The 14,054-nt window shown below is 43.3% G+C and overlaps 1 protein-coding gene across 2 annotated transcripts in view; it reads right to left on the bottom strand.

Moving 5' to 3' along the window:
* Positions 1–14,054, bottom strand: part of GABBR2 (gamma-aminobutyric acid type B receptor subunit 2) — a 287,781-nt gene that overhangs the window by 96,480 nt on the left and 177,247 nt on the right. For both annotated transcript variants that reach the window (XM_079983945.1, XM_079983946.1), the window contains exons 9-11: positions 6,740–6,820; positions 3,654–3,804; positions 1,601–1,733 (exon numbers count right to left, since the gene is read on the bottom strand). In XM_079983945.1, the coding sequence (XP_079840071.1) occupies positions 1,601–1,733; positions 3,654–3,804; positions 6,740–6,820 (365 nt within the window). The remainder of the gene's footprint in view (positions 1–1,600; positions 1,734–3,653; positions 3,805–6,739; positions 6,821–14,054) is intronic.

Raw genomic sequence — 14,054 nt, 5'->3', positions numbered from 1 at the left:
CGGAGACACTTCCGGGTCACGTGGCCAGCGTGACATCGCTGCTCTGGCGAGCCAGAGCCGCACACGGAAACGCCGTTTACCTTCCCACTGGTAAGCGGTCCCTATTTATCTACTTGCACCCGGAGGTGCTTTCTAACTGCTAGGTTGGCAGGCGCTGGGACCGAGCAGCGGGAGCGCACCCCGCCACAGGGATTCGAACCGCCGACCTTTCGATCGGCAAATCCTAGGCGCTGAGGCTTTAACCCACAGCGCCACCTGCGTCCCTTTCAGGCAATGTTACCCCCACCATAAAAGGACTCTCAGTTTACTTAGACAAAGTGCAAAGTTTCAAGACATTATTTTGGTGTGGGAAGAAACCATGCCCCACAACTACTAGGTGATATGGCTCTATATTTAGCAAATTCTCCATTCCTCAACTCTGCTAAAATCACATTTTTCTTTACTTCTGCTGTCTGTCTTACAAGGGACCCATGAGTTCTGATTAGTGCTAGAGGCTGGCTTTTAGATTCATAAAAAGAAGAGGAGTCATTACTTCTTAAGAGTCTGACAAAGAGTTATTTGAAACTTAAAAAGCTGGTCCACTGCTTTCAAGTTGGTCTTAACGCAGGTATTGTGGCTGAAATTTCAAGCTGTCGGCCATCTCCTCTTTCAACTGTAGGTTGATGTACAATATATTAGTAATGTTGAATTGACCAGTTGTCCTTAATTAGACACTGGTTACTGTAAAGTATTCAAATTTCAAAATGCAGCAATTATATTTGGTCTTAATGGTGGCTTATTTTAATAAGACAGATTTACTCAACAACATACTTTAGTCACACAATGGAGTCATACTCCAGATTTTCACCAAAATGCATTGATCTACCATATCAAGCCAGTGAGAGGACTAGGAGACAGGACATGGAGATAAAGACATACCCTGAACTTTTTATACCTCTGGGCCCATTATGTTCGCACACATCCTGAAACTAGGCCAGGTTGAAAGAGGTCAGAAAACGAAAGTCTGAAGCAAGCTTGTCAGGGTCACATCAGCTTTCTGCTCAATCAAATGTTTAACCAACTTCCCTTCCTCAATATGAGAAAGTTTGAGCAGAATGTGAGATTGCTTAGATCAGGGGTGTCCAAACGTTTTTCAAAGAGGGCCAGATCTGATGAAGTGAAGGGCCGTGAGGGCCGACCAAATGGGCGACTTTTTTAAAGATTGAAGTTGAGCTTTTTAAATGATTTTACCCCAAATTTGTTGAGCTTTTTTAAGGATTGAGGCCAGATTAAACTGTCTGGCAGGCCGGATTAGGCCCCCAAAACAGACTTTGGACATGCCTGACTTAGATCATTGGAGAAAATACCTGATCACCATCTTCTTGACACAGAATCCTTCCCTCCCTAAATACCACACCTAAACTTCAAAACTGTGAGTTTAAACATTCACTGAAAACTCATGCAAGTGACTGGCTCAAAAAGAATCCTGTTTCCTCCCAAGACCGAAAGCCTATGTTGTGCAGATTAACAGTACCAAACCAGAGCATAGTACGTGGGATGCCTTGTGTCATGCAAAGCATGAACAACAGCATCTCTGTTAAAACGTTTCAGAGTGACTTACGGTACAAAGCGTCTCAAACGTCTTTTCGGAGACAAAAGATCCATCAAGGCCAAAAAGGAATATCGATGCATAGGAGAGCATCCCTCCAAGAATTATGAGGTTGTTCATGTAGGGACTGGACATCTTTATCAACCTGTGGACAGAAGACCGGAAGACAGTCATGAGAAAGCAACCCAAGACTTTGGCTTCCAAGACCTGTGTTGAGCCACTAGCCAGGTGTGAAACTTCTTGATAGTCAAGAAAACTATGACGCCAAGATTAGTCAGAAGTGCAAGATGGTAAGGCCCAAGGTCAATCCAGTTGCAGGTAGTTCCAAGGGTGGAATGGGTGATACAGGGGTATGACATCTGTATGTTTGTTGCAGTTACACTCATGACTACAACACGGTTCATGAATCGAGGGAGGATGTTAGGAATCTTACTCCGTGTTTGCAGTCATGAGATTGTTGTCTATCACATGACGGTGTATGTTTTCATTCCACTGAGTGGGAAGTGACAGAGACAGTGACAGGGTTTTTTTGTTACTGTGTTCCGTGAAGTGGGACTATTGTCCTTTGTTCTTTTTCTCTTTGCTGTCTGATGAGGAAGAGGAAGGAGCTAAGTCAGAATGCTCCGAGTGTATTATATGTAAATAAACGTAGTTTAGCCAACATGCTGAGCTATTGAGTCTGTTACGCGAACCGCCAATACTCTGCAGGATCCTAAGCCTGCTACTGCCTTTTGGTGTCAGTCGCTGTGATGTTCGGACTGAAGAAAGCTTTTGAAGCTCCCGAACGATCGACCAGGAGGGAGAGAACATGCCAGTCGGGCATGTGTCTCTACCAGGGTCCTACACAAGTGTAGGACGATCCTAACAGATGCGGCAACAATGACCACCACTATGAAATCCAGTCCTGTAACACTTTATGTAGTTCATCTCATAGCTGTCTGGGTCAAGAAAGCTGGGAGGACAAAATCAGAATCAGGGTGGAGGAGATACCCTCCCCCAAAGGGAGATCAATGAGAACAAAAATGAACATAAATGCATTGTATTAAAGCTGAATATCAGCAAGAACATGAGAATACGTGTAACCCATAGTCACCAAATGTCAAATAAACAGTCACATGTAAACAAAATTAACCAGTTGTTTCTAAAAACTGTGTATGTTTTCAATTATTCATTTAGAAGACTTTATGTTCATTCATGGACTGGGAACTCAGGCTTATACACGGAGATTGAAATGTATGCCCCATGAGAAACAAATTTGGAAAAAGAAAATGATGTTGGTGGATGGAAAGACGCATGCACACACAAAATAAAATCAGAAAAGAAAAATACCAAGGGTTGGACAGCCCCTAAGTGATTTGCAGGTGCTAGGTGCACTGTTTCAGCACACCTGAATGGCTCTGTCTGGGTGAAACTTAAGAATGAACCATCTTAGGCAAGATAACTGAAGCAGCTTTATGTGCAGAATTGTAGAAATATGCAAATCTCTGTGCTGCTTTATAAATAAGTTTAGATGAGCATTATTATGGTTAAATGTCTTTGATCTCCTTCACTAAAGCAACTCCTTATGTTACACAGTGGTTTAATTAACTGGGGATTATGCTAATAATACACAGTGGAAAACACTAATTTTGATCTAACAGAATAAAAGGATTTAATAAAACGTTCCGACACAAAGATATTGTACAGTAACATCAATTAAGCAGAATTTTTAAAATAAAAAAATTAAAAATTGGGCATGATCCAAACAAAGGTAAGCGCTTCTATGATACATCAGTTTTGTAAGAAGAGATTTAAGTATGTGCTTAGTTCTTCCTCTGAAATCAAAAAGACATCCACTCCGATCAACTGCATGTTTACTTGAAAGTAAGTCCCGCAGAGTTCAGTTAGACAGCCTCCCCTGGAAATGCTGCAGTCTTAAGTAGTGAGTAACTTTGAATGGATCATTCCAATTAACTTTGTAAATACCGACCACGTGATCTCTTAATGACAATTGTCCTAATTAAAAGGACTCCCAAGAGAGACAATGGAGAGGGGGAAGGGAACAGGGCAATATGTAGCTGCTTACTTCTGATTCCGGTTTTTGATGTTAAAGAACAAAAAAGCACTGGCCATTATCATTCCCAGGATCGTGAGTGCTGAAAGAATACTGTAAAGAGGCAGGGAGATCTTGCGAAGTTGCTTTTGGATGATTGTTCTGTCCTTAGGTGGTTCTTTCCCTGAAATGTCGGCAAGAAAAGAAAGAGTCAACATTATACCCTTGTGACAAATAAACCACAGCCAATAATAATAACAGCAAAACCAAACCCTATTGCCATTTGATTTCTATAAATTAATTTTACTGAGGTCCTTTAAAGTTACCTTTATCTACCAAAGTGATGTACTTGCAGCCTTTACAAAACAATATGAAGTATAGCAACACATATTCTGCTCCACATTACTTATGTGCAGAAAAGATACAGCTCAGCAGGACAGCAGGAGTATCACCACCTCGAACCCTTCAACTAGAGAAGGAACTAGTTCCTTCTAGTTCCTAGAGGCGGAACATGGGAAATATACGAAATACATGTATGTGCTCAACCACTGAGAAATGACCTAAATATTCTCGGTTGCTTGTGGACATATATGTATTTCATTTTTTAAATTATTCCAGAGAATGACAACTGCCATTGCTTTTAAATAAAAACCTTACTTGGTAAAAGTCATGGTTCAAATGATTACTTTATTTAGTCCAGGGGTGGCCAACTCCCAAGAGACTGTGATCTACTCACAGAGTTTAAAAATGGCAGTGTTCTACCCCCTGTTTTGAGGGGTTCAGGTCCAATTGTTTGAGGTATTTTTGGGGAGGAGGAAAGCCCAGTTTTTTAGGAGTTCAGGGCAAAGATGTTGAGCTTTTCTTTGGGGAGACAAACTTGTTGAGCTTCTTTGGGGAGCCAGTGATCTACCAGTGATCTACCGCAGACATCCAGTGATCTACCGGGAGCTCGCGATCTACCTGTTGGACGTGCCTGATTTAGTCTAAGGAAATAGTAGATAGCATGGATGAAATGACAGCGAAAGCTGTACACCATTTTTGCATGGTAGGGCCGGACCCTCAAAGGACAAATTTCAATGCCTGATGCATCATTAGTATTTAAATAGGAAAGAGGTTATGGCAGTACTGCTCCTCCCATAGTGCTGCTACAGCAGAAGAAGCTGCACACAATCTAGTTTCTGTGCAACCATCAGGAACCACACAGGAGCCTTCTCTCACAGGCTGGTGTTAGTTATAGCTGTCAACCGTCCCTTATTTGGTGGGAAACTCCCATATCCTAGCGCCATTTCCTGCTGCTGTCCCGGATTGATGATGTCCCGTAAATTTCCTGGGTTTCAAAGGAAGCAGCTCCTCTCCCTCCCTCCCTGCTGGCCAGGGAGAAGGGAGGCTCCAACTGTGTTGCTTGGCTGCGTTGCTCACCCAATAAGGAGTCTAAGAATGACGGGGGGGGTGGAGCTTGCATGCCTTGTGCCAATCAAATCGGCTGCATTGTCTGGGGACTCGCCTTTGCTCAGCGCTTCCCAGCGGGGAAGTGACGGTGGTTTTCCTTGCTGCATCCCCCTTGCCCGGTTGCTGCGCTGTGGGAACCACCACTTGAGGCTTCGTTTGGCGGCTGGCTGACTAAAATCCCTTATTTTGGCTGCTGATCTTTTATTTTCGAGGCTGCTGGTCCCTTATTTTCAAATCTGTAAGTTGACAGCTATGGTGTTAGTGGCTAAAATGCTTTCCTGCGAACTAGGAGGGCACCAGTTCAAATCTGCTCTCTGCCATGGACTCAAGTGTGACATAGGCAACCCACTATTTTTTTGGTTTAAATTTTTTCCATCTGAAACATGGGTGGATGGGTAAAATATTAACATATACCTGCCCCATGTGGGCAACCATTTAAATATTGCTATATATTTTTTTCTGTCTACATCCCACCTTTCTCCCAGCCGGGACCCAAGGCAGCTCATAGAATGAATTAAAACAAACACAGCCTAAAACACACACAATCGATATAAATAATTAAGAATGGGACAAGTAACTCCCACTGAAACCAATACGGAAAACAACAAAAACTGTTTAAAAAGGAGCGGAGAGCACAAACACTTACTTTCAGGAAACTCTGCCCCAACAGACAACGAGTGGCCCCCAGGTTTGTCTGAACAAGGAAGGAAAGCAGAGGCGGCCAGACCTGCCTTCCCTGTGGAAGGGAGTTCCACAGACCTCACCAAACATACCTGTGTCGTGTGGTGGGGCTGAGCTCAAAGTCGGGCAGGTCCTTCAGTCAGCCTGGACCCAAGCTGTATAGGGCTTTGTACATCATAACCAGGATATAACCAGCAAGATAATGTAAGTGAACTCTTTTAAATGCTGAGTGTTTAATATAAATGTGCTTGTGAGTATACACCAGGCTTCCTCAGCCTCGGCCCTCCAGATGTTTTGGAACTACAATTCCCATCATCCCTGCCCACTGGTCCTACTAGCTAGGGATCATGGGAGTTGTAGGCCAAAAACATCTGGAGGGCCGAGGCTGAGGAAGCCTGGTATACACCTAACATCATGCCCCCTTGATGCTTCCCTTTACGGCTGCAGTGGGGGGAGATGAGAGTGGGGGCGGGGCGGAGCTCTGAGTCTGGTGAATGCATATTTTGCAAGAGTAATAGTTTATGCTTGCACCTTTTGTGATAAGGATTTTAAACCTAAGCACAAGTGCTATGCACAGATATGGATTTACTCAGTGTCTATTGGACTGGATTCTCTGAAAGTACCTAAGGGCTGGTTTGCTGGTTGCACAGAATGGGGTGGTAGATTCCGGGCTGTACCACTTCAGCCTATAGGTGCTACAAATTTGAATGTTCCTTTACATAAGAAGCTCCCAGCATGCCTTTCTCTCATGGGGAGGCCTATGCCTGATGTACTAAAGAACTTTTCCTTTAAATGTGGGATCATTACAAAATATTCCACACATACTAACCTGCAGTCTGAAGCGGCACAGTCTAAATACTACATTATTGAGCCAGTTTTACTCTGTGGCAGTAGTGAAACATTTCTGTTTGCTGCATTCCATGTGACATAAAAATTATACAGAAAGCTAGGGTATCATTCCTTCGCTCTCTTCAATATTCCTGCCTTACCGTGGAATTTGATGGTGTTGTTAATCATTTCCAGTGAATCAAGTATAGCATTATATTCTCCCACCTTCACTTCCTTTTTGTCTGTGGAGAAACAAACAAATGGGATTGTTTATGTCAGCTCACATATTCTTCATTTCTAATAGCTGCTATATTTACCTTTCTGTCTCTCGCATTGTTGCTGTACCTGCCATCGAGGTAGCATATGAAATGACTCAGAGAAGCTAAATGGAGCTAGAGTTGTGGCAAAATTTTAAAGCAACGCTGGTAACAATATTGAGCAGTTACTGCAATTCAAAGAACTGCAAGCTTATACTGTATTACGCTACCCCCAATGTTATTTAAAATTCTTCTGGCTCTTAATTAATATTTCTTCAAGTCTCAGGGGAACGCTGACAAACTTGTCCTGAAAACCAATGGCTGGAGTGCACTCCAGAAGGAAACCCCAAAACAGTGTGGATATCATGGGGTTCCCAAACCATTACAAGAAAATTCAGCATGCAAGCCAAGCAGTAGTCCTGGCAACCATTTCAAATCTCCAAGAAGGGCTAAGCAAGCAAAGAGGCAGGATTCTAAAGTGACGGAGGAATAAAGAACAAGCAAAAGCTAAAGTAATAGGCCACCATCTGAAAAGCTCTAATGCAAGCCTATGTAGGCTTGCCAGGAATTGTCATCACAGCTAGTCAGGCAACAACTGTACTAAAACCACAAGGCACTAAAACTACATGGCTAAATTGATCTAGCCAAGGGTTTTGATCCTGACATCTAGTTCCTAAGCCACAGAACTAGGAACCCAGTTTACCTGGGATTTGTTCAGTGTGTATAAGTACTTCTGAGTGCATTGTTGGTGGTAAGGAAAAAGTATGTACAGTATATAAAGGAAAATTCCCTGGATGCCAAGATCCAGGTTTGGGGCAAGTACTCTGGTGTGAGTACCCCACCAGAGATTTAAAATCACGACATATGCAGCAAAGTAAAGCATGGAAATATAGGCTGTTAGCCCTCTAAAATATCTCCTTCTACATTTTCTTCCCCTGGCATAGAAAAAGGACTATGTTTGGTATGTTAAAAATGGTTTACTTACTCTCCAAAGGCCAGATTCATGCTTTCCATAGAACATCCAGAAAAGGTTGCATGAGCAGTGAAACTTGGCTTAGTTACAATGGTGAATGTTCCTAAATTATTGGTATAGGAACTCAAAGAGAGGCTTGTTAGAGCCATGCAGTCTGAGCTTGGAGCAATCAGCTCAGACGTCTTTATACACTTAGCTTCTCAGGTAGACTGGGAGAAATCAGTACAGTAGTTTCTTCCAAGGTGAGGTAAGCCTGACGGGGCAACTTACTTTATGGTCTTAACCCCTTTCATGCAACAATTAGACTTAAACATGTTAGTTATATAAGGGACAAACATGACAAGACCTCCATATTCACAACTCTGTAAACCCCTGGTGACTAGAGCTTATTGTACTGTGCTGGAGGCCATTCCTGAAGGTTTGGAATACGGCATATCTAGCAACACTTTGAATCTGGATCACAGTGTTTATTGTCTATTTGTTTGGTTGTAAGTTGCTTTTGGTCTAGGAATCTGCAGAATTCTTGTCGCCTCGTCAGATCTCAGTTCTTAATATTTTTAGTGGCACAGAACGTCTGTAGTGTGGATACAACATTCATTCCCAAGTATTCATGCTGGTGTGCAGTAAGAGAAAGGTGCTGTGATAATACATTTAATTGCTTAAATGGGTACAGTGAGCTCAAAGAATCCACCCACAAGGAAGGCTGCCTGTTGTGTTTTTGTGACTCTTAACTGATCTTGCCTTGCCTTCTCCAAAATGACCTCAACAGGGTAAGTTCTGATACATTCTGTCACTTCCAATGAGGCAGAATTACCCAGTGGAGGCTGCCCACTGCCCTTCTGGGTGAATCACTGCTCAGGGCATCCCTTTCTCCAATGAAGAGGCATGCTCACAACAGTAAATTGTGCAGGTAAAATAGGGAGGCTGTACTTCGTTTTCATTTGGGGAGAGATAGCATTTATCAGTCATGAGAAGTCTGTGAAGCAGCAAGACAGGAAGGGAGATTTAAGTTGGAAACAGGGGGGTTGAAGTCGCTGTCTGGCTGTCCAGAGCTGTTGCTGAGAGGTAAAGGTAAAGGTAAAGGTACCCCTGCCCGTACGGGCCAGTCTTGACAGACTCTGGGGTTGTGCGCCCATCTCACTTAAGAGGCCAGGGGCCAGCGCTGTCCGGAGACACTTCCGGGTCACGTGGCCAGCGTGACATCGCTGCTCTGGCGAGCCAGAGCCGCACACGGAAACGCCGTTTACCTTCCCGCTGGTAAGCGGTCCCTATTTATCTACTTGCACCCGGAGGTGCTTTCGAACTGCTAGGTTGGCAGGCACTGGAACCGAGCAGCGGGAGCACACCCCGCCGCAGGGATTCGAACCGCCGACCTTTCGATCGGCAAGTCCTAGGCGCTGAGGCTTTAACCCACAGCGCCACCTGCGTCGTTGCTGAGAGGAGCAGGAGTATAAACAAACAAGTGGGAACCTGTAACAAAATTTTACAGTCTCTGTATTCCAAACCCCTGATAGGAGTGCTTCTGTTTAGGACTTGAGTCTGGAACTGGGGTGTTATGTACTGAGGTGAATAAGATCCAAAATGCAGTCTGATTGGTCCTAGAACAATAGGTTCCAAAATGCAGCAGTCTGATTGGTCCTAGAACAATAGGATTCAGAATGCAGCAGTCTGATTGGTCCTAGAACAATGCAGCAGTATGATTGGTCTGCAGGAGCCACCCAATCCAGCTCCAGATGGAAGTGAATCCCCAACCTGATTGGCCTACAGGAGAATTCCGGAATTAGCCAATCACGTGCAGCCCATTGTGTAAATAATGTATATAAAGCAGATACTTTGAGGGGACTTTCATTCCTCCTTAGCACTATGAGCTGAATAAAGAGCATGAAATCCACTCTTGACTCTGAGTATATTTCATGGGGCTTGCAAAGGATCTGAACATGGGCATTTGTTGCTATATAGATAGGGAGGGGTGCATACCATGAAGAGGGGGGAAAATTCACCTCTTGGTTCACTTCCCCGCTCCCTGGGATTCCAATTCTAACTCAATCTCTCCTCCTCTATTTCCCTTATTTTGGCATATTGCTTCTGGAGTTATAGGCTATTATACTAGTAGATACTTCCTGTAAAGTTGCAGGGAATAATATATCAGCTGGGATTGTTATGCAACCAAGAACAAGAACAATTGCTGGTGGGAAATGTGGCAAATCAAGGTGCATGTAACAGCATCTGGAAGCTTTCAGCTCCTCTGCAGGGCTGTGAATTTTCCTTCAGGATAATTAAACTGAGGTTTAAAAAACCTTGGTGCTTTTATTCACACTGACTAAGAAACAAAATAGCTAAGTAACCTATAAATACTACTACAAAGGGAGAGAGATAAAATGTATGATAAAATTGGGTAAAAATTGCACTTCCTACCTGCCAGACAACTGATAAGAAGAGCTAAAAATATCAGTGAGACATCTGTGGCCAGCAGAGATAAGAAATGTTTAGGCATATCGAGAGGAAATAAAAGTTATTCTAGTGAGCCAGTTACTAGATAAAGATGGTAAAGCTGTCAGTCAAGATAAAGTGAAGAAAGACAATAACGAAATGTATCAGCTTAACATTTTAGGGGAAAGCTCTGTGGTTTTTGTTGTTGTTGGGTTTTTTTAACTGAAATGTCCCATTGATTTCAATAGGAAAAATTAGGCCCAAATGTTCCTGCACCTTCCTGCCACTTCTGGGAGGAGTGCAAGTATGGAACACCAAGAGTCTTACAGCTTGTGTTGCCATTCTACTGAGGTGGGTCAACAGGCTGTCCTCTATTTGGGTGGGACAGCATGTCAGCATCAAACAGCTGGTCAACATAATGGACCAGAGTTATAGCCCACAAAAGAGAGATATTCTTTCAGATTATGGCAGCTCAGGCCTGGATTTTGTTAACACCCCCCCCCCCCCCGCAGCTACCGATTCCATTTATGGCCTAGAAGGTCCCGCCCCCTTAGATTGGCATTTTATTATTTTATTTTATTTTATTTTATTTTATTTTATTTTATTTTATTTTATTTTATTTTATTTTATTTTATTTTATTTTATTTGTATTCAGCCACTTTTTAAACCCTTTGACCCTCTTTTTTCACTTTGTCTTCACTACCAACAAATAACTCAAAACCATTTTGTTTTCCTATACAGTGGTACCTCATTTTGCGCGTCTGCGCATGCGCGAGCGGCGAAACCCGGAAGTAATCCTTTCTGGTACTTCCGGGTCACCGCAGGACGTATCCTGAAAGAACGAAACATGAAGCTATGACTGCACCAGTTCATCTTTCAGTAGCTATAACAAGGGACAAAACAGGCAAAATGGACCACAGAGCATCTGAGTTATAAAGGAGGCATTATTCAGTTATTAAAGCTTTTTTCGCAATACAGTGGTACCTCGAGTTACAAACACCTCAGGTTGCAAATGCTTCAGGTTACAATCTCCGCTAACCTGGAAGAGTTACCTCGAGCTGAGAACTTTGCCCCAGGATGAGAATGGAAATCATGTGTTGGCGGCGCAGCAGCAGCAAGAGGTCCCATTGGCAAAAGCGCGCCTCAAGTTAAGAACAGTTTCAGGTTAAGAACAGACCTCCGGAATGAATTAAGTTTGTAACTAGAGGTATTAATAGAGTGCAACCTTTGTTTACGCGTAAGGTTTGTGGTTTCACTTTAAATAGCACTGGTTATTGTCGCTTTCTGGGACGCAGGTGGCACTGTGGGTTAAAGCCTCAGCGCCTAGGGCTTGCCGATCGAAAGGTCGGCGGTTCGAATCCCCGCGGCGGGGTGCGCTCCCGCTGCTCGGTCCCAGCGCCTGCCAACCTAGCAGTTCGAAAGCACCTCCGGGTGCAAGTAGATAAATAGGGACCGCTTACCAGCGGGAAGGTAAACGGCGTTTCCGTGTGCGGCTCTGGCTCTGGCTCTGGCTCTGGCCAGAGCAGCGATGTCACGCTGGCCACGTGACCCGGAAGTGTCTCCGGACAGCGCTGGCCCCTGGCCTCTTAAGTGAGATGGGCGCACAACCCCAGAGTCTGTCAAGACTGGCCCGTACGGGCAGGGGTACCTTTACCTTTTATTGTCGCTTTCAGGAGGACTAACCAATAACTTGCCAATTACTGTGTCACTTTGTTTCCCCAGTTAGCACAGATCTCACTACACTCCAGAGGAAATTACACATAGTCTTCAACTTGGTCTTCACTTCCTCTCAGGATTGCAGCTATGGTCACAATCCACCCTCTTATTTGCCTATAATAATTTTGAGCCAATAGGATGAGGCAGAACATCCATTAAATGACCAATCAAAACCAAACACCCCCTTGATGCCTTTGATTCTGAATATAAAACCCGCAACTGCCCCAAGCATAGCCACCCCTTGTTGACAATAGGCTACAGTGACAGTTTAACTGACACTTTGCAGCCTGCTACTCTGCCTTTGATAAAATAATGCACCCTTCTAACATTTTCCTCCAGGAAATAACAAAAGTCACTTTGGTTCACAGCTAACCCTTTACTTGCACCGTATTGTTTGAAACATTGTTAACAACCTTATAATAAATTTTACCACATAAGCAAGATATTACAAATCATTGTTTTCCTTTATGGAAAACACTTCCCATTAGATCTAATTAAGCACCAATATAATGGATTCTAAACTAAGAAGAATGGCTGCAACTAATTACACAACGATCAGAAATACAGAACCCTTCTTTGTAACTGAAGACTCCATGTCTGCTGGTAAAAGTATTTCTACTGCCTATTGTAGATTCACTATCAGACTCGGGGGGGGGGGGGGTTGATGAGAGAAAAAAAACAACCCCTGCACATTATTCTCATATGGAAAATTGTAAGTTCCCCCACTTGTGTCAACCTGTAAAGTCACACACAGATATGCCAGCAATCCTGGAACTGAAATTTCCAAAACACAAACAAACCATGAGTCTGGGTTCTGATGACACACTGAGGCCACTTTAAATAGTCATGGCGTCCGCCAAAGGATCATTGGAACAGCAATTTGTTATGGGTGCTGGACATTGTAAGGAGACCCCTATTCCCCTCATGGAGCTACAAATTCTAGAATGGTTTAACCATCAATCCTTCTTCCTGAAGAACTTGGGGAAAGAGCTATAGCTTCCTATGAGAATTCACAGATCTCTAGCAAAGCACACACACACACACACACACACACACAAAATCCAATTTCTGGAGGGGTCAGGTCTTTACTGTCCTAAAGATTGTTGGGCATGCTGCCTACGTAAGAAATGGAACTGCTTGCAGAATAAATCTGCAGGCCTATTGAAATATATTTTTTAGTTTTCCATTAATATAAGTGGAAAAGACTAGCAACTGACCAGCCTTCGAGGATACAATGGTACTGTATTTGTAAAGTTCAGGATATAGCAGGCTGTAATAGTTTTAGTTCCCTATTTCAACATTCAGTGTCACTGACATATTTATTTCAGTGATACTGATCTCAACAGATATACCCTTAAGGTCTGCTGTCTATAGAGTTTTCTGTCTTTAATAGTGTTGTTTCTCATGATTTCGCTTTAGATAGAATGTATGATTTTTGTTTGTATGTTTATTTCAGGCACCCCCAAACTCGGCCCTCCGGATGTTTTGGGACTACAACTCCCATCATCCCTAGCTAACAGGACCAGTGGTCAGGGATGATGGGAATTGTAGTCCCAAAACATCTGGAGGGCCGGGTTTGGGGATGCCTGGTTTATTTCATAAAAATTATACAGTGCTTCATTGTAAAACCAATAACAACCTCAAAGCAGTTTCCTTTCTCTCACCTCCCTGGAAGAAGGCTACTTTTCAGAAATTCTCTAAATATTCACCATTGGTAGTGGGGTGGTTGCCATTCCCATACCCTAGGGCTGCCAAATGTCCAGATTTCACCAGAAATTACTGTGATTTCAAAGGTGGAATTGACCCAGGGGAATCCAGGCGCTTTGTCCTGGATCTTATGCAAGTCAAAAAAAAAAAAAAATCACGTGTTTTGGGGGGGTGTTTTTGGGGAGAGAAAAAAAAGCTCACCAACTTTTGGGTCAACAAATTTGGGGTCTTGCGCCAGCTGCAAAACCAAAAACAACCAGGGAAGAGAGAAGCTGTGCTCTACGCTTGAGAAACTGTTGAGAATTTACCCTTCCCCCAGAGAAATTCGCTGAAATTATAACCCTCATTTTTCTTCTTGCAAATTGAGTGGGGAATTTTCAGAGACCATTTGCT

Source organism: Podarcis cretensis (genome assembly GCF_951804945.1).
Source record: "Podarcis cretensis genome assembly, chromosome: 7".
In the NCBI taxonomy this organism is placed as follows: Eukaryota; Metazoa; Chordata; class Lepidosauria; order Squamata; family Lacertidae; genus Podarcis; species Podarcis cretensis.
The sequence above is the reverse complement of the archived record's forward strand: the minus strand, read 5'-3'. Positions and strand labels throughout refer to the sequence as shown.